This window comes from Mandrillus leucophaeus, unplaced genomic scaffold, assembly GCF_000951045.1.
Source record: "Mandrillus leucophaeus isolate KB7577 unplaced genomic scaffold, Mleu.le_1.0 Scaffold7, whole genome shotgun sequence".
Taxonomy (NCBI): domain Eukaryota; kingdom Metazoa; phylum Chordata; class Mammalia; order Primates; family Cercopithecidae; genus Mandrillus; species Mandrillus leucophaeus.
This window is the reverse complement of record NW_012107585.1, coordinates 5365081-5383423: the sequence shown is the minus strand read 5'-3', so window position 1 is coordinate 5383423 and position 18343 is coordinate 5365081. Positions and strand designations below refer to the sequence as shown.

Below are 18343 nucleotides of genomic sequence, written 5' to 3'. Positions count from 1 at the left end.
GCAGGAGCTGAGGAGCCAGGGACAGGCACCCTGCGGTGGGGCCAGTGCTCTGGCTGCCAGCCCCATGGGGCCCTGGGAGGAATGGTCACCAAGAACCTGCCCTCCACGAGGGGCTTACCTTGTAAAGCCACAGACGGCTTTTCATCTGTCTAGATGAGAATTCTTGGGGAGAAATATTAATGTTTATACCCATATCCTAAAACTGTGCTACCTAAACCTCACCAACAAAACCCAGCCAGCCACAGCCCGGCCCACTGAGGAGCCATGCTGGACTGTGCAAACAGTGGGCCTAGAGAGGGGCCCACTGATCCCTCTTCCCCAGGGCCTGCACCAGCACAGTGCTCTTTGGAAAAAGGAGGCTGGCCCTTGAGAAGGGGAAGGGCGGCAGCTGCTGGCTGCAGGAGGGTTGCTGAGCCGCATCCAGCTGTGAATTTTCATGCAATTATATTGAGCTTCCTGGGCTTCCATGTTAACCAGTTGTTTCTTTCCAGCTTAATGCCCAGACAACCAGCTGAAAGGGGAGCCCCACTCCAAGTCTGGAGATCACTACATCTCCAGACAGCAGCAGCCTGGGCACTGTCGCTCAAGAGCATCCTTAAGCGTTCTTGCCCAAGGACTCAGGGACGTGAGCTCTGGATCTTGCCAGGTGAAGACTGGGATGCGCTGCTCACCCAGTCACATGGGACCCTGCAGTGACAAACTCCTTACTCTGCCTGGCTCAGAGATTCCTCTCGGAGTCTCCTGTCGCCCTGGATCTCAGGCTCTGGTTTACCTGCCAAGCTTCCAGCTGCTGCGAGAGGTTCAGTTTCTGCTGAATGGCATCCAGCAACTGGCTGTTCAGAGACATCATATCCATCCTGCACTTGGCGAGTTCCAGCTCCACAGCGTTCTTCCTGAGAACAGACAAGCCAGGGTGAACATGTACACCTTGTGCCAGAGGCATCTGGGTCTTTACTTGGGGTACCTGGAGTCCACAGGATGAGGAAACAGGCTCTGATCCTGAACTCACAACAAACAGCAGCTGCAACAATAACTATGATGTTGCCTGTAGAGGGCTAGTTTGCAACATGTTTTCACATATATTCTCTCAGTTTTCATGACCAACCTGTAGGTGAAAGGAGTATTTGTCATCCCCACCTCACAGATAAAGAAACAGAAGTTGAGGGTGGGCGTGGTGGCTCATGCCTGTAATCCCAGCACTTTGGGAGGCCGAGGTGGAAGGATCACCTGAGATCAAGAGTTTGAGATCAGCCTGGCCAACATGGCAAAACCCCATCTCTGCTAAAAATACAAAAATTAGCTGGGTGTGGTGGCAGGTGCCTGTAATCCCAGCTACTCAGGAGGCTGAGGCAGGAGAATCGCTTGAACCTGGAAGGCAGAGGTTGCAGTGAGCTGAGATCACGCCACTGCACTCCAGCCTGGGCAACAGAGCAAGACACTGTCTCAAAAAAAAAAAAAAAAAAACAACAAAACCCCACAAAAAACCCATGAGGTAGAATATTGACAGTTCATAACATCTTGCTGAGTGGAAAAGCACCAGAAAACAGAATCTAGTATAACACTAGTTTTGTAAAACAAAAACTGCCTGTGTCCACTGGCTGCAGTGGCTCACGCCTCTAATCCCAGCACTTTGGGAGGCCAAGGTGGGCGGATCACTTGAGGTCGGGAGTTCGAGACCAGCCTGACCAACATGGAGAAACCCTGCCTCTACTAAAAATACAAAAATTAGCCGGGCGTGATCCCAGCTACTCTGGAGGCTGAGGCAGGAGAATCACTTGAATCCGGGAGGCGGAGGTTGCAGTGAGCCGAGATAGTGTCATTGCACTATCTTGTTGCCAGCTTGGGCAACAAGAGCGAAACTCTGTCTCAAAACAAAACAAAACAAAACAAAAAACTGCCGGTGCGTTCAATGGATATGCACAAAAATGTCTAGCTGGTTATCTCTGGGTGATTACTGATGGGTAACTCCTCTGACATAATTTTGCATTTTTTATTATCACATTTGTATTTCACGTATTACTTTGTTCACCTTTCCCAACATTCCTAAATCACAGCTGTTCAATGCAAAAGAAAATTAATTTTTTTCGAGGGCAGGGGAACGGGAATAAAGGCGGAAGGACCTCTGCAGAGGCAGCCCTGGTTGCCCAACTGCAGAAACGTGTATTATTTAGCCCTTGCCTTCATTAATCGCTCCCTCAAGGACTCGAAACAGCAAAGCTAACAAAAGCGTGCCCCTTGTACGGGGCCAGCGACTAATGTGCAGGACTCAAGGGCAGCTAGAGGATCCGCCTGCAGGGGCCGCCTAGCTCCAGCTTCACAACACCGACTGCACTAACCGAAGTGCGGCCGGAAAAAGGAACAGGTGGATCCCACTCGCAAAGTGCTCAGGCCACTGCTGCGACCAGCACTTCTTCTTTGGTTTCAGGTCTACCGAGCAATTAGCCACCTGTGCCGACACCGCAAAGGGCGCCCCGCCCGCCTTCCCTAGAGAAACCGCTCCAGACAGCTCAGCCACCGCATCAGCCCCGCCCACTGCGACAGCGATAGGACTCGAGCCCCGTCCAATGGATGCTAAGGACTCAGATGCCACAGGCTGCCTCCGTCACACCACTGCTATTGGCTGGCAGCAAGCAGCGGAAATCCTCACGCGCCATGGGTTGCCATGGACACCCGTCCAGCAGCGTCAGAACCCCTAGTGCCGCACGGCAGCCGCTGCCTCCTGAGCTTTCGGCGTCCCCCGGCAGGTGGCGCCCAGAGCAGCGGGAGCCCCAAGAATGTGCTGACTAACGCTGCCGCCGAGGGGCCGAGGGGCCGAGGGCTACAGCGGCGGCGCCGCGCCGGGCATGGTAGGGTTCCCTTCCTTCCCAAAAAGGCCCTGAGGCAGGGTCTGTCTGGACGACCTCCAATCCTGGCCACATGCTGCACCCTTGGGACATTTGCTCACCAAGGAATAAGTGCTTGTCATTCATGGGAAACCCCAGACCAGGATCAACACATTAATCACATTTTAAAAATAGGAATATTTCCAAGGGCTCGAATAATTCCTTTTTACAAATGAAACCACCACTAACTGAGTTGTTTTTGTAAGGCAGATTGCTAGCGCAAGATTTTTTTTTGGTTTTAGTGAAGGCCTTTCACCTGCAAGGAGATAAAAAAATTGCTACTTAATTTTCCTGAAACTCATTTATTGTATAGGAGAAGGCGCACCTTAAGGTTTCTGCAGCCCAGTGACGAGAAGGAAGTTATTTTTCTTAGGGATTCCACCCCTCACTACACATTAAAATCAACGGGGAAAGAAGTGGGCCCCAACTGACCCCACCCAGTGAATTCAACTGTATTGTTCTGGTGAGGTTCCTGGTGTCTCAGAGCTTCCCAGACGACTGTAATGTGTGGCCAGGATGGAGAATCAGAGAGAATGTATATGGAAGAAGTATCTGGTAAAACCAAGGTCCTATACAAATGGAGGGTGTGGTTTCCTCTTTAAATGATTCCTTAGGCTTGTTGTCTCAATTCTTGTGTAACAAAAATTCATTTCGAAGGTATAGGAAAAGAACTGTCCTCCCAGAGTAACCTAACTGCCCAGCCAGCCCTGTTCTATAGGAGTCCAGGAAGGACAGGACCCTTACTCTAGAGTTCTCCCTACTGGTGGAATCTTTCCAGAGGGGAGGATTTGCAAGTCTAATCAGGCTCCTGGATAGTAACTGGGCCTCCTTTCAAAGCAGGCAAGGGCACACATTTCAAGGTTTCATGTAGATTTGCTCACCTAGGTGGCAGAGCTAGGTTTTACTTTTTTTTTTAAAGGGAGGAAGACTGGACAACTTGCTGCTTCTCTCCTGCACCCTGACACTTTCTGTTTGTATCCCCCACCTTCCATCCCACCTTCCATGCTGATGACAGAATATGATCTTAATGTTCAGCTTCTTGTCTGAGAGAAGGTAACCAATCCATGTGTACTTCTATCTTCATTCTGCCTTTTGTTTTGTTTTGTTTTGAGGCCGGATCTTGCTCTGTCATCCAGGCTGGAGTGCAGTGGCATGATCACAGCTCACTGAAGCCTCAACCTTCTGGGCTCAAGTGATCCTCCCACCTCAGCCTCTTGAGTATCTGGGACTCCAAGAGTGTACCACCACACTCAGCTAATTTTTTTATTTGTATTTTTAGTAGAGACAGGGTCTCGCTATGTTGCCCAGGCTGGTCTTGAACTCCTAGGCTTAAGCAATCCTCCCATCTTGGCCTCCCAAAGTGCTAGGATTACAGGTGCCTTGCCTGGCCTCCTTCTGCTTTTGATTTCTAATGGACTTCCACGATTAGCATCTTCACTTTACCATTTTATTCCATCACACAATTTCACTGTTATTCATAAAGGTATGCTGCCTCCTCTATCACACTGTTACTTTTTTTCGAGGCAGGGCCTCACTCTGTCACCCAAGCTGGAGGGCAGTGGCAATCTTGGCTCACTGCAACCTCCGTCTCCTGAATTTGTGATCCTCCAACCTGGCTACTTTTTTTTTTTTTTTTGGTAGAGATGGGGTTTCACCATGTTGGCCAGGTTGGTCTCGGACGCCTGACCTCAAGTGATCCACCTGCCTCAGCCTCCCAAAGTGCTGGGATTGCAGGCCTGAGCTGCCGCACCCCAGCCTTATCACACTGTTTACTTAAGTATCCATTAACTAAATATAGTGGAAATCCAAGCAGCAAAGATACATCCTTATGTGGGCTTCACCAAGAACAATTTCTAAAATGAACTACAAACTGACAGACACCACGACATGAGGTTCTGACCAGAAAGAAAAGGGGACCCAAAAGTAAAACAGAAATGGAGATAATCAAAATGATGAAAGAGAACAGAAGCGAGGGGAAAGTGTGTGTGGAAATGAGAAGGTTAGAGTATGAGTAATTATTTTTTTTTTTTTGAGACAGAGTCCCCATTCTGTTGCCCAGGCTGGAGTGCAATGGCGCGATCTTGGCTCACTACAACCTCCGCCTCCCGGGTTCAAGTGATTCTCCTGCCTCAGCCTCCCAAGTAGCTGGGATTACAGGCGCCCACCACCATGCTCGGCTAATTGTTGTAGTTTTAGTATAGACGGGGTTTCATTATGTTGGCCAGGCTGGCCTCAAACTCCTGACCTTAGGTGATCTGCCTGCCTCGGCCTCCCATAGCGCTGGGATTACAGGTGTGAGCCACTGCAACCGTTCTGAGTATAAGGAATTTTAAAGTCAGAAGTGAAAATGTATGTCATACTATTTTTTTACAAAGGCATATAGTATCTTATTTACAAATTGTTTCCAAGGAGCTCATTTTAGCCTCCCAACAAGTAGCAGTGTAGCAGAGGGAAAAGGGTGTCAGGAAGATGGGAATCAGAAGACCTGAGGTGGAGGCTCATGAGTCACTGCTGACTGTGGCCCTGGCAAAGTATTTCTTAGTTTCCTCATCTGTAAAATTGGGATTAAAAATTTTTACTTCTTACTGTGGCTGGGAGGATTAAAGAATAAAAGTGTTGGCCGGGTGCTGTGGCTCATGCCTATAATCCCAGCACTTTGGGAGGCCAGGGTGGGTGGTTCACAAGGTCAGGAGATCAAGACCATCCTGGCTGACATGGTGAAACCCCATCTCTACTAAAAATACAAAAAATTAGCCAGGCATGGTGGCACATGCCTGTAGTCCCAGCTACTCGGGAGGCTGAGGCAGGAGAATCGTTTGAACCTGGGAGGCGGAGTTTGCAGTGAGCCGAGATTATGCCATTGCACTCCAGCCTGGGCGACTGAGTGAGACTCTGTCTCAAAAAAAAAAAAAAAAAAAAAAAAAAAGAATAAAAGTTATTTGTAAACTATAAAGTGATGTATAAATATTACTATTGGCTGGGCACAGTGGCTCACACCTGTAATCCCAGCACTTTGGGAGGCTGAGGCAGGTGGATCACTTGAGGTCAGGAGTTTGAGACCAGCCTGACCAACATGGTGAAACCCTGTCTCTACTAATACAAAAATTAGCCAAGCATAGGCGGCGGGCGCATGTAATCCCAGCTACTTGGGAGGCTAAGGCAGGAGAATCGCTTGAACCTGGGAGGTGGAGGTTGCAGTGAGCCGAGGTCGTGCCATTGCTCTCCAGCCTAGGCGACAGAGCAAGACTCCATCTCAAAAAAAATAAACAAAATAAAGAAATATTACTATTAATATGTTGTAAATGACCCCAAAGTAGATACATTTTTGGTAACTATCTCCTCACACTCCTTGAACAGGGTGGGGCTTGGCACACTGACTCATGCTTATAATCTCAGCACTTTGGGCAGATCCCTGGAGCCCATGAGTTCAAGACTAGCCTGAGCAACAGGGCAAAACTTCGTCTCTACAAAAAACAAAAACAAAAACTAGCCAGGTGTGGTGGTGTGCACCTGTAGTCCCAGCTACTCGGGAGGCTAAGAGATGAGAGTATTGCTCCAGCCCAGGAGGTCAAGGATGCAGTGAGCTGTGACTGGGCCACTATAATCCAGCTTGGGTGGCAGAGTAAGACCCTGTCTCAAAAAAATAAATACATAAAAAGTAATTCACAGGGGGATGGGGGATATGTAAGTATGTTTGTGTCCAAAGATTCTGAATGTAAGAGAATGCATTTATGAAGAAAATGTGGCCAGGCCGGGCGTGGTGGCTCATGTCTGTAATCCTAACACTTTGAGAGGTCAAGGTGGGCAGATCACTTGAGGCCAGGAGTTCGAGAGTAGCCTGGCCAACATGGTAAAACCCCATCTCTACTAAAAATACAAAAATTAGCCAGGCGTGGTGGTGTGTGCCTGTAATCCCAGCTACTCGGGAGGCTGAGGCACGAGAATAGCTTGAACCCAAGAGGCGGAGGTTGCAGTGAGCTGTGAGCATGGGTGACAGAGTGAGACTTTCTCTCAAAAAAATAAAGTAAAATAAAAGAAACGCAGCTGGGCGCAGTAGCTCACACCTATAATCTCAGCATTTTGGGAGGCTAAGGTGGGTGGATCACTTGAACCTGGGAGTTCAAGACCAGCCTGGGTAACATGGTAAAAACCCATATCTACAAAAAAATACAAAAATTAGCCCGGCATGGTGACACAGCTACTTGGGAGGCTGAGGAGGGAAGATCACTTGAGCCCAGGAGGTGGAAGCTGCAGTGAGTTATGATGGTGTCACTGCACTCCAGCCTGGGTGACAAAGAGAGACCCTGTCTCAAACAAACAAACAAAAAAACACAAAACATTTTTAAAAAGACCTAGTTGGCTGGGCACAGTGGCCCACGCCTGTAATCCCAGGACTTTGGGAGCCTGAGGAAGAAGGATTGCTTGAGCCCAGGAGTTCAAGACCATCCCCAGCAACATGGCAAAACCCTGTCTCTAACAAAAATACAAAAAATTAGCCAAGTGTGGTAGTGTGTACCTGAGGTCCCAGCTACTCGGGAGGTTGAGGTGGGAGGATCGCTTGAGACCAGGATGGGGAGGCTGCAGTGAGCCAAGATCATGCCACTGCACTCCAGCCTGGGTGACAGAGTGAGACCCTGTCTCAAAAAAAAAAAAAAAAAAAAAAAGGACCTAGTTTATTGGAAATATGAGGGACAGAGGAAAATGCTAAATGACGCTATGGTATGCAATCAAACCCAGAATGCAGCAAATCTATGAGACAAATGATCCAGTTTCTTCAACAAATAAATATAATATGAAAAAGAAAAAAGAGGAGATGTTACAGACTTCTGGGACACATCAGTTAAATAGAATATGTAGGCTTTGGAGTCTGACTCTAAATCAGTTATAAAAAGATATTTATGGGCCAACTGGGGAAATTCTAACATCAACTGGATACTGATGTTATTAAGAATTATTTTTTTCAAGTGTGATCACTGTATTGTGGTTTTTTTTTTGTTTTTTTTTTTTTAAAGTCTTTGTGGTAGAGATGTATACTGAAGTGTTCATGGAGGAGATGACACTATGTCTTGTGATTTAACATAATCCAACAGAGAGGTGGAGGAAGTGGGTGAGGATATAGATGAAATAACACTGACCATATGCTGATTAGTATTGAGGCTGAGATGAAGTCGTCTTACATCTTCTATTTTTGTGTTTGCTTAAAAATGTCCATAATAAAAAAATAGAAACAAAAAACAAAAAAAACTAAAAAAAAAAACATGAGGTAGACATATACATGCGATAAAATTGGAGGCCGGGTGTGGTGGCTCATGACTATAATCCCAGCACTTTGGGAGGCCAAGGTGGGTGGATCACCTGAGGTCAGGAGTTTGAGACCAGCCTGGCCAATATGGTGAAACCCTGTCTCTACTAAAAATACAAAAATTAGCTGGGCATGGTGGCAGGCACCTGTAATCCCAGCTACTTAGGAGGCTGACAGGAGAATTGCTTGAACCCGGAGGCAGAGGTTGCAGTGAGCCAAGATGGCGCCATTGCACTCCAGCCTGGACAAGAAAGGCGAAACTCCTTCTCAAAAAAAAAAAAAAGGAAAGTTCTTTAAGATATAAGTGCAAAAGAAGGCAAGACATGTAGAGTATCATCCTATTGATGTCTAAAAACACCTAACAACTACATTGCCTATATACCTACATATGCATAAGAAAAAGAGCTGCAAAAAATGCACACTTAATTTTCAATACTAGCATGTGTCTGGGGAGGAGAATGGGAATGGGGGTGGGGGTGGGTAGTGTGGAAACTCTAACTTTTACTTTCGTATTCTTTTGTATAATTTAATTTAAAAAATTGAGCATATGCTCAATTCTATATACTCAACTTTATCTTAAGAATAAAGTGAAGCCATCCCTACTCACTTTGCAATGGCCTCGTCACGGTCCTTGATGGCCTTCTGAAGCTGCTCCTTTGGCTCCTTGTCCTCAGATGTGACTCTGAGTCGGTCTCTCTCCTCTTTTAGGGCAGTCATCTCCACACTCAGCAGTGTCACCTAACAGGAGAATGAACATGGTATCACTGCTGCTATCCTGGGTGGTTTTCCCTCCAAGAGGGAAAAAGGAACAAAGAGACCCCAGGCAGACCCAGGGTACATGTGCAGGGGTGCAGCTGGTAGCATTCCACTGCCATCCTGCTCCAAGGAAGGGCCTGTCTCTCTTGAAGAAAGGGTACCACATCACATGCTAGGTTTCAGCTCCGCAGCAAGGGAGCTGTGGGAGTTCAGCCCTGGGCCTGCAGCTGTAGGCCAGATCCCCTTTGCACTCAGCACAGCATACCACCTCCTCCATCTCCAGGCACTCCAGGTAACAAGTGAACGAAGACCATAAGTCATCATGACACACATTTTTTAGGGTAGGGAATCCCGTTTCCTTTCCCACCATCTCTCACTCAACATGGATGCTGCTATCAACAGAGCCCTGGATGGTTCCAAAGCTGGAGACCCTGCTCCCCCGTGACAGCCCTTGGCACAGCCCAGCTCTCTTTTGTTCTTCCTCATTCAGCTCTCCAGGTGAAAGCCACAGGGAACTTAGACACCTAAGTGACATTATCATCTTTCACCTCAAACCTGTTACCTTTTCTGTGGCCCATGCTTCAGCAAAGGGCACCACTGCCTTCTCAGGTCCTCGTGCCCCAGCTGGGAGTCAACCTTTGACAGTGAGACACCCCTCCAGTGGCTCTGTCAGGGACCATAGCTTACCCTGCTCCACAGTACGGTAACCCTGTGTACACCATGATCTGTGTGATGGCAGGAAGCATGTCACATCCATCTGTGCATCCCAGAGCCTGGCCGTGTAGGGTGCTTAATCCCAAAGCAGCAGACAATTGTCATTTTTTGGCTAGTCATCATCCAAAATCTCTTCCCATTTTGGGGGCACTCCTGGTTGTGTGAGACTCTGGTGTGACACAAGGCTCGACCTCCAACTAAAGAAGCCAACAGGTGATAGACATTTCCTTTCCCAGGCAGCCTGGGCACAGGCCTGTGACCAAACTTGCCAGTTACAACCCCTTCCAGGGACTGCAGCTCTGAGCACAGCAAAGCCCCAGGCGAGTGGGGAATTAGTGACAAGGGTGGCAGTTTGTTTCTATTGTCCCTTTTCTCATGGCCCTTTCTTGTTTTGGAGCCGAGTTCTCCTACTTTCCTGTTGATTCTCTAAGCTATCAGGTCTAATACATTCTCTTTCGGCTTACATTAAGCAGAGTACATTTTTTGCTGTTTGTAACTAGAAACCCTGCCTGGTAGAGCTTTCAATAAATATTTATTGGAAAATTGAATAATGAAAGGGTGGGAGCCCCTTCTTCTCAGTTGATAAGATCAGACGTGAGTCAGGATGCCTAACCCTGCCTTCATGTTAAATATGACACATACTTTGACATTTTTCCAAGGGAGGATCCATCCATACAGGTCTGCCTCCCTCCCACAAGGGGACAGATGCCACCTTTCAGTATACTCCTCTGTTCTTCAAGTCCCAGGTCTAATCCTCTTCAGCTAGAATGAAACTGAGCAAAGGCCCCAGGTGTAAGGCTGAAGATCAAGCTTCCCTTGAAGTGTCTGAAAATCAATACACTTCAGACATTCCCCAGAATGAGACGGCAGAGCTGCCAGCCCCTGGGGTAGCAGCCACTCTGGAGGAATTCAGAGGACACCCAACAGTGAAGAGGGATAGAAGGACAATTTGTTGCCACCGTAAGCAATGGGTTTTATACTCTGCACAGTCTGGCAGGAAACATCAGGGCCAGATGCTCCGTACTGAGAACAGCCCAAAGCAGCAGCTTTCCTGGTAGGGACAGCTGGGTGAGAAGGGCGGAATTCTCGGGGAAGAACAGGCTGGAGCACCTGTGGCTACCCAGCACACATATGCCCTGAGGCAGACAAGGCACCAGGGCAGAGCCCAGCCCCCCCCCCCCCCCCCCCCATTTAGCAGCAGGCTCTGCAGCCTGGTAGGCCAGGACTCAATACCCACAAAGCACCTAGTAGAAACAGCCAGACCTCCTCTTAGACCAAATGAGCCCTGACATGGCTTTGGGCCAGCTGTGGGCCAGTCAGACGTTCTTACCTGTAAGGGACAGGTAAAACTACATGCTAGGCAGGAAAAGCCAAAATTTAATATGCTCCAAATAAAACTCCAGACGAACTTTTTACTTTGGCCCAAAAAACCTGGTCGAGTTACAGCCTACCAGACATGTGCCTTAGGAGAGGTGACAAGGCACTTGCCATCTTTGAGCTATACATACTTTTCATAAAAAGCAGGAATAAAAACAACTATTTCTCACCACTAAGTTGTTGTTGAGGATTATGAGATAAATGATATCAAGGGCTCAATGCAGTGCCTGGTGTATGGTTGTAAGCTCTACTCTCTCCTCCCTCCTGCAAGATGGGACCTAATCACTGCTGTCGTGATAATCGATCTGGCTTGTTTATACAAATACTTAGGTTACATCCACCCCCAAATCCACTTTTCCCAAATAAGGTGGGTGTCCCCGCAATTAAATAGCAAAGAAAACATTTAAAAGTCAGATATTGAGGGCTTAATTTGCTCTTTTGTTCAACAACATCTGAGTGCTTATTCTCAGCAAGGCACTGTGCTAGATGCTTTAGGAGAGGACACAGCTAGATCAGACCTTGAGCTCATCCTCCTGGGGTCTAGGGTTTGACTGAGAAGATGAGATGTGAGCAGGGTAACTGTGACAAGACAGAGCCAGGGGTGCTCCATGAGGAAGGAAATCAAGAGGGTTTCAGGGGGAAGTGACACTAGATTGGGAACTTGAAGGCTGAATAGCATGGAGATATGAGTAGGTGGGAGGGAAGGCCTTCTGGGCACAGAGAAAGCTGGGGAGAAGGCTCAGATGTGGGTAGCATGGGGTGCATGTGCCACCGCCCTTTATATCCTATGTTCAGTTCTGCTAAAGCAAAGGGGGCAAGAGGGAAACCAGAAGGATGGAGGCTGTGCAACAGGAATGCAGCCAGACTGCACAGCTACAAGGGCTCAAGGCTTCCTGCCATTTGATAATGGGAACCCACCCAGAACTTGTAAGGGGCGTCCCACTTTCAAGTCACGCTTCAGGAAGATCAATCCAAAGCATGTGAGGGTGGGCGGGCTGGGGGAAGGCAGATAAATTGGGAAGTGGTGACCACAGCCAGGATGTGAAAGGATGCAGGTCTTGAAATAGGGCAGAAGCTAAGAGGATGGAGGATGGAAGAGAGGGCCATGCTGAGATTTCCGAGGAGAGGCACCCAGATTTGGCAAGTGAAGCCCACAGGCTCCCAGCACTCTCTGAATGTTCATGCCCTTTCTGGAGTAACAAGTGTGCACTCGAGTCAAGCATGAAGGATCCAAACAACAGAAATGGGATGCTTCTGACTGAGCCTCCTGCGACCTGGGTGACAGGCCTGAGAACTGGCTGAGGGCCTCACTGATAATGTGTTCATATTCTACAGACTAATCACAGAAGACCCCCCTGCATCCTAGCAGCTGCTCCACGCGTACCAGAGGTGAGGGGCGGGCCACATGGGGAACAGAGAAGGAGGCAGTTCCTTGCCACTGACGGGGGTAGGGTAGGAGGGGGCACAACACCACATGAAGGACTTTGTTCCTTAAGAACAGTAACGGGTGCCAGCAAGTCTTCAGGTCTGGCTATGGATTTTGCTTCTAAAAAATAATTACCAGTCAAATTAAACCACCTTCCTTTATTTAAAAGTTTGGGTAGGCTTCCAGCCCCCACACCTTTGACCTTTGGCCTAGTTTTCAAGAGAGAAAAGAACACTCTCAGGTAACAGGCTCAGAGGCTGGGTCAGCCATCAGATGAGGTTTGAGCCCAGTCCAGGAGCTGTGTGCTAGAACCTCGGTCCCACCTAACTACATCTGGGTCCTGCCTCCAAAAGGGCTCAGAGATGGCTCTGACTGTCCTCACGGCACTGTGGGGTCCTGGAGAGCAGGGGCCCTGCACATCCATCTGTTGCCTCTCAGGATCTAGTGCAGCACTAGGCACACAGTGAGTGTCAGTGGATGCTGAACCAACCTTGCATGCAGAACGCCATGCCTGCTGTGATGGCTGCAATTTCTGCAGTCATTCTGGGACTCAGTCTGCACCCTACCCCTGCCTTGGGAGGCCAGTGTTGCTTCCGATGAGGTGGCCGGCTTTGCTAGGTTCAGTGCGGCTGAGGGGTTTTCTGCTTTGACTGAGCATTTGGGAGGAGACGACCTGCAGGAGAAGTCCAATTCTATACCCCGTGTGGGACGTGAGTACAACCTTCCACTTGGTGAACCATTTGTAAGAGAATCCATAGGAATTGGCCTAAATCATTATCAGCTGAACTTCTAAGAAAAATTTCCACGTGGAAATGGGTTCCTAAATATTCTACAATAGAATCTTGGCAACCTACAATTTGCTTATGTTTCTGAATAAAATAATGCCCCCCCCCCCCCCGCATCCACTGTGGAGTTCTAGTTTTACATTTCTGAGAAACAAAACAACAAAACCAGTTAATATTAAAGAACTCATAAACAGAAGCACCCTATGGAAATTTAAATAGGCTTTAAAATAAACAAAACTTTTATTAATCCAAAGACCTTACAGATCCAACGTTCTCCTGCATTTTATTTTTCCAGTTTAGAAGATCTGTCTCTGAGTCTGAATCACTCTCTGGCCAAATTACCTGCTGAAGAACTTAGGTTTCAGGCGGGCGAATGTCTGTGGCTGCCTAACCCAAGTCTCCAGCGTTTGGCTGCAAGCAAGCCACAGCTTTATGAGACAGAGTCTCACTCTCTCATCCAGGCTTGAGCACGATCTTGGCTCATTGCAACCTCTGCCTCCTGGGTTCAAGCAATTCTCCTGCCTCAGCCTCCCGAGTAGCTGGGATTATAGGCGTGTGCCATCACACTGGGCTACTTTTTCTATTTTTAGTAGAGACAGGGTTTCGCTATGTTGGCCAGGCTGGTCTTGAACTCCCAATCTCAAGTGATCAACCTGCCTTGGCCTCCCAAAGTGCTGGGATTACAGGTGTGAGCCACCATGCCTGGCCAAGCCACAGATTGAAATGGCATCTTTGTGTCCTTGTTATCTGGTCACTCACAGAAGGAAGAGGACAGTAGATGGCTGAAGGTGGGTCTCCCGATATTTTCCAAGAAAATATTAGGAAGACTAATGGGATGACCCCCCAAAAAGGGGAGTTTCTTTCTATAAAGATATTTCAAATGTAGGAAATACTGACTGGGGCCGCATGTGGTGGCTCACATCTGTAATCACAGCACTTTGAGAGTCCGAGATGAGTGGTTCTCTTGAGCCCAGGAGTTCGGGACCAGCCTAGGCAACATGGCGAACCCTCATCTCTACAAAAAAATGAGTTGGGCATGGTGGTGTACGCCTGTAGTCCCAGCTACTTGGGCAGCTGAGGTGGAAGGATTGCTTGAGCCTAGAAGTCAAGGCTGCAGTGAGCTGTGACTGCGCCACTCCAGCCTGGGCGACAGAATGAAACCCTGTCTCAAAAAGAAAAAAAAAAAAAAGAGGAAATACTGACTGAAGTGAAAGGCAGACTTAAATTCCATCTCAAAGAAACCTCATGCAGCAGCAATGAATGAACAGCTTTGAGCCAGGGAAGGAGAGGGGCAGAAGCAAGGTTTAGATGCTACTTGTTTGGTGCGACCCCAGCCCCTACTCCCAAGCAGCACAGAACCTCTACACATGACCACAGTCAACAGGAAGAGTCTTTATTTATCTCCTAGGACAGATTTTAGAAGCTCCGTTTTGAGTGGAGCTGCCTATAAGTCCTTTAAAGTTTCTCAGATCAGAATATAAATGTCTTTCTTCAGTGTTCTCTAGAAAGATGAAATCATGATCAAATGAGAAAGGAACAGCAAGGGTAACAGTAAGTTCTTCTAAAGCTGAAGAACAGGCTGAGAGAAGTGACGGCACTTACAAAAGGGAACTGTACGGTAAAGATCAATTGTTCCTTGGTTTGCAAACTTCCCTGCCCAGCAGCTGCTGGAAAAGCACCCACAAGTAGCCCAGGGGCTGTCAGCATCTACCAGTCAGATTAACTTTGGCTCTGTATAAGGCAGAGTGTCACTGGAGGAAACGGAGGACCTGCTGTTCTTATCCTTGCCAATTTTACTTCAGGCTAAACTAAGGGACTGGGTTCTTCTCTTGAAGACACTCAGTTTACCTCAACTTCAGGTCACCATTCCCTGATGATTTGACGAAGGCGAGCCACTTCTCATACAGAAATGGGAGAGAGAAACTCACAAGGGTCCCAAGGGAGCCAGGGGCAGGTGCACATGCCCTGCACTGGACTGAAGGTGGGGATGCTCACCTGACTGTGGAGTCGCTGCAGCTCTTCTAGGCTTTGCCTCAGTTTACCCCTCTCTCCCTCCATGAGCTCCCTTAGGGCTCTCGAGTCCTCACTGGTCTGCCTTATCTGTTCTTCTAAGGAGTCATCATCAAGTCTCCGGGAGCCCTGACAGCAAAAGAAAGACAGCCACAGATATGGTAAGGGTACAGAAGACATGGGGCGGCAGGAGAGAGATGGTTAGTCGGGGGAGAGAAGTAGAGGAGAAACGGGGGAGAGTGGAGGAATGATGTGGTGAAAGATAGTAGGGAAGATGGAGGGAGGAGAAAAAGGAGGAGAGAAGAGACAAAAGGTGCAAGGAAAGAAGGGGTCAAGAAGAGAGATTGCTCAATTTCAACCTGCAAGCAGATGTTCCCTTTTGTTTCAGGCTTGAGGGAAAGGAAGCAGTGTGGCGGGAATAGCACACCACACTCTGACAGCTCTCTTCTCCCACAATGACCTGGCCTCATATTACGATACCGCCCACAAATCAATACAGCATGGTCAGACAGAACAGCTGCCCTTCATATTACTTTACCCAATACAGGTAGAAAGACACAACTTTTCTGTAGGAGGATGAAACGTGGGGAGAAATAATAGCCCAAAAGCTGGGAGTGTGAGTGGAGGGGAAGTCAGGGAGAAATGTGTCATGAAGCTGGAAGAAATGCCAGACTGCCCAGGATGCCCATGGGAACAGTCCTCTCCTCCACAGGTGGCCACATGTGGGATTCTAAAAGGCCCTTAGAGCTGATCTTCCCAACTTCCTGTGCTCACTTACATTCTTTTGGCGGAAGCTTCAGATCTTTTACTTTTGCCAATTCACAGCTAACCCTACCACTAGGACCAAAGGGCTACAGAATAGCAACTTACAGTTTTAACTTAGATACAAACTTTTATATGCAAAGTTTCCAAAGAAAGCCCTTAAACTAGAAGCCCCCATTGTCTGTACATCACTACCTGGAGAAAAAGGCTCCATGTGTACCTGGTGTGTGCAGGAAGCTGACTTTGGAGCCCTGGCATTTGGCCCCTCTGCCTCATCACGGCTGTAGTTGGTGTTCTCAAATAAGGGTTCATGGCCAGGCGCGGTGACTCACGCCTGCAATACCAGCACTTTAGGAGGCTGAGATGGGTGTATCACTTGAGGTCAAGAGTCAAAACTAGCCTGGCCAACATGGTAAAACCCTGTCTCTACTAAAACTACAAAAATTAGCTGGGTGTGGTTGATGGTGCATGCCCGTAATCCCAGTTACTCAGGAAACTGAGGCACGAGAATCACTTGAACCTGGGAGGCAGAGGTTGCAGTGAGCCGAGATTGTGCCACTGCACTCCAGCCGGGGTATCAGAGCGAGACTGTCTCAAAAACAAAATCCAAAAAAATCAATAAGGGCTCAGAAGAATTTTTGCAGATATTTTATAGGGTTCCAGTTCCAGGGCTGACCTCACCCTATGCACTGGGTTCTAACCCCTCACTAGCCAGCTCCTGTGGGGTAAGGACCATCTCAGACTGGCCTCTTACCGTGGGCTCCATGCCATCCACAATGCTCTGTATCAGTCTCTTGAGCTCATTGAGGGCAGTGCGCAAGCTGCCGGCTGGCACATCCTTGGCGGATGAGGTTTCTGAAGATTCGTCCATGGAGGAGTCCGTGGAGACGGCTGAGTCAGCGCTGTCATTGCCTCGAAGGTGTGAGCACAGGTAGCGAACCTGGCAGTAGGCTTCCCAGAGCTGCAGTCTCAGCTGTTCCACAGAGAATTACTATTCATTACAGACTCTAGAGAAGACTGCTACCCGGCCATCTTTTTCTAGCATCTGAACCCAAAATACTGATACCCAAGACACCAGTTCTAGGAGAAAGGGTTTTTTGTTCTGTTGTTGTTGTTTTTTTTTTTAACTCATTGGTCCCAAGAAATAATACTTATTCTGAACCAAGTACATCTATACAGACTCCAAATTCTTATTCTCCCTGTTCTCTAGCTTCTTCCATTTGCAATATAAAGCACTTCTTTATGTAATCAGTTACTTTGGTGGGAGTCAGAAACCAATCAGGGGAATGAATGGTTCTGGGTATTATGAAAAGTGTGAAAAGAAACCAATTAGATGGAGAAGATGGATCATGACGGCTCTGGAACTCTGTCAATATAACAGGTATGGAGCTGATGGCACAAGCATTTCCTAAGAGGAATTGGGGTGACAATGAGTGGGAATTGGCTGTGCCTATGATACTCTGTCCTCTAGCAATTCTGCTCAATGCCTTAATGGATAAGGTGGGTGGAAAATGGAGGGCCAGGGACATGCTCCATCAGGGCCTGCTTCACGACACTCTAGCCAGCAGGCCAAGGGGCTAACACAGGCACAGGGGCACAGCCTTGCCAGGATGGCAGCTGAGTGCTAGGGAGGAGGACGGGCCCTGAGCAACCCCAGGTAGCCTCGCCTGTGGGGTGACAGGCAGGTCAGCACCTGCTCTCGCTCTTGCTCCAGCTCCTCAGCCTCCATGCTCTGCTCAATCTCTGACAGGAGGGATGTGCTGGTGGCGGCAGAGCTCTGCAGACTCCTCTCCTCAGTGAGTTCTTCCACCTTCACCTGCAGCTGTCGGCAGGAGAGACGCACCTCCTGAAGCTCCAGGTGGCTTTGGTGCAGCTTTCAAAGAAAGAGCAAATGGTTTGAGGTTTACGAAACACAAACACCAAGACAAACTGACCCCTCAACCTGATCATGCTTCTGGGTCCAACCACCAATTTACAGAAAAATAAAAAGGAGAGAGGAATATGTTAAACTACATCATGAGACGCACTCAGCAAAATCCAGATCTAGAAAATTCTGACCGGGCACAGTGGCTCATGCCTGTAATCCTAGCACTTTGGGAGGCCGAGACGGGCAGATCACCTACGGTCAGGAGTATGAGACCAGCCTGGCCAACATGAGGAAACCCTGCCTCTACTGAAAATACAAAAATTAACTGAGTGTGGTGGCGGGCGCCTGAAATCCCAGCTACTTGGGGAATGAGGCAGGAGAATCGCTTGAACCCAGGAGGCGGAGGTTGCAATGAGCCGAGATCACACCACTGCACTCCAGCCTGGGTGACAGTGTGAGACT

At 48.3% G+C, this 18343-nt stretch overlaps 1 protein-coding gene across 1 annotated transcript in view; it reads right to left on the bottom strand.

Moving 5' to 3' along the window:
• Positions 1-18343, bottom strand: part of CCDC64 (coiled-coil domain containing 64) — a 135353-nt gene that overhangs the window by 3911 nt on the left and 113099 nt on the right. Inside the window, exons 6-10 of the mRNA XM_011964415.1 lie at positions 17708-17887; positions 16769-16987; positions 15238-15381; positions 8792-8922; positions 773-893 (exon numbers count right to left, since the gene is read on the bottom strand). Coding sequence (XP_011819805.1) covers positions 773-893; positions 8792-8922; positions 15238-15381; positions 16769-16987; positions 17708-17887 — 795 coding nt within the window. The remainder of the gene's footprint in view (positions 1-772; positions 894-8791; positions 8923-15237; positions 15382-16768; positions 16988-17707; positions 17888-18343) is intronic.